General features: G+C 28.5%; 1 protein-coding gene across 1 annotated transcript; it reads left to right on the forward strand.

The window, feature by feature from the left end:
* The first annotated feature begins 299 nt into the window (after positions 1 to 299).
* On the forward strand, positions 300 to 1,608 carry LOC105253064 (39S ribosomal protein L30, mitochondrial). The gene is made up of 3 exons (XM_011260833.3): positions 300 to 696; positions 1,053 to 1,179; positions 1,264 to 1,608. Exons 1-3 carry the CDS (start codon positions 563 to 565, stop codon positions 1,552 to 1,554), a joined length of 552 nt encoding a protein of 183 aa, XP_011259135.1. The 5' UTR covers positions 300 to 562; the 3' UTR covers positions 1,555 to 1,608.
* The last annotated feature ends 384 nt before the right edge of the window (positions 1,609 to 1,992 follow it).

Below are 1,992 nucleotides of genomic sequence, written 5' to 3' on the forward strand. Positions count from 1 at the left end.
CCGTGATCGACCCATACATGCGCGAGTGAATATCCGGAATGGACAAGGGAGCGGGATGCGAGAGAATTATGGGGATGCGAGACAGGCTGCGAGATTTACATCGGCACGTGAGTAAATTCTGTCATTGTATCTATTCTGTCATCGCATAATTGTTGAGCTTTTATTTATATGCTTTTAATTACATGTCTTTATATACGTCACGTTATTTTATTCTGATTCTGATCATGACCTGTTAATTATCTATGGTTGGTAAAATAAATTCTGTATACGAAGTTTTGTTATGCTTGCATGGTGTCGCTCGTTTACTCACGACATGTATAACCTATAACGAAAAAACTAGTATAATCGATCACGTACACGATATTACAATTATTAAATAAAAGATAAAGTGAAAAAGATAGTCTACATAAATAATCGCAAAGTTTATTTGGGTAATTGTAATCGTTAGATCAATATAGTGGTGCAATTTGGTTATTGATTCAATTAAAAAGCAAGCTTGATCTAACCTATACAAGTTACGTCTACGTTTTTTCAAGATTTATTTGTAGCTTGTGATTATAATATGACATCTCGGGCGGCAGTTTTCTTTAATTTTTCACGTTATTATTCACAAGAGATAAGACGAAGAGTAAAATGGAAAGATGCAGAGGGTAATCTAGAGGGTAAAAAGTATGGACTTATTAGATACTTTCCAAGGTAGGTAAGATTGTTACAAGAATCGTTAATCCTTTTAAAAACATTTTTGTAATTCGGTTTTGTAAAATTTGTGAGGAACGATATATTTATTGTATAAGTAATGTATATAAATTATAAAGAAATTGTAAATCAATATTGCAAATTAATTTTTGACATATTAAATATAGAATATATATTCTAAATTTAGTTTTTAAAATAAATTGCCCTTAAATACAAAGATAAATATAGGAAATTTTAAAATTTATAATATATATTAATTTTGTGTGAAATCAAAAGAATCAAAGCAATGAACATATGATTAATACATCTTATAGTTATAATTATTAATTGGGATATTCAAAAACATATATTTGTAGAAAACCAGATCATGTTGACCCTCCAATTCAACCGAGTAAACTTTTATTGGTGAGACGAGTAAAACCTTTTAAGGGTAATCCTCATTGGGAGAAAAAAATACTTAATCATCTTGGATTTAAAGATGAGGTCATAGTTATAGACTATAAAGAATAATATGATAACATATGTACGTTTGATAAATTTTTATTCATATAATTGTCATCTTTACAGAGCCATGTCAATGATCCATCTATCGTCAAAAACACACCAAATATTTGTGCTATGCTCTGGAAGGTGAAACATCTGGTAAAGATTGTTCCTATAAAGTTACCTGATAAACTGCCAACCCCAGATGATATAAATGGTACATATTTACATGAAAATGGTACATTTTACGTTGTACCAAAAGTAGATCCTGCTCGCGAAGAAGCTTTAGAAAAGTTTGTAAATGATCCAAAAAAATTGAATTATGATATTATTCAAGAAAAATTGAGACTTAAATGGTTAGAAGGGCGTCCTTAAGCTTGAAACAAAATGCTAAATGTAATAAATAATTTTGTTGTATTAAAATTATTGATACATATATATATATATATATATGTATAAATCTAGGCAATCTTAAATATTTTCTTAATAATCCTTGGCAATTTCTTTTTAACTGAGAAAAAGCTTTATTTCTTTTCAACTGAGAAAAATACCTTGCATCATATAGCAAAGAGTATACGGTGTTGATTATATAAGAACATGCTATGAAAAATATATAAAAGTAATATGCAAAAATGACAATAATTTTGCATTTCAAGAAGTATGAAAGTAAACAGTTGAACAAATAATATAGTTTATTTATATTTTGCATATGCGGTCGATCGACCGATTTACAACCTACTAACAATAATGTTAAAATTTTAGTATTTAATTCTTAATTTATTTAAAGTGTCCCATATGCCCAGAGTCTCATCA

Source organism: Camponotus floridanus, unplaced genomic scaffold (assembly GCF_003227725.1).
Source record: "Camponotus floridanus strain SB8 unplaced genomic scaffold, Cflo_v7.5 scaffold21, whole genome shotgun sequence".
In the NCBI taxonomy this organism is placed as follows: Eukaryota; Metazoa; Arthropoda; class Insecta; order Hymenoptera; family Formicidae; genus Camponotus; species Camponotus floridanus.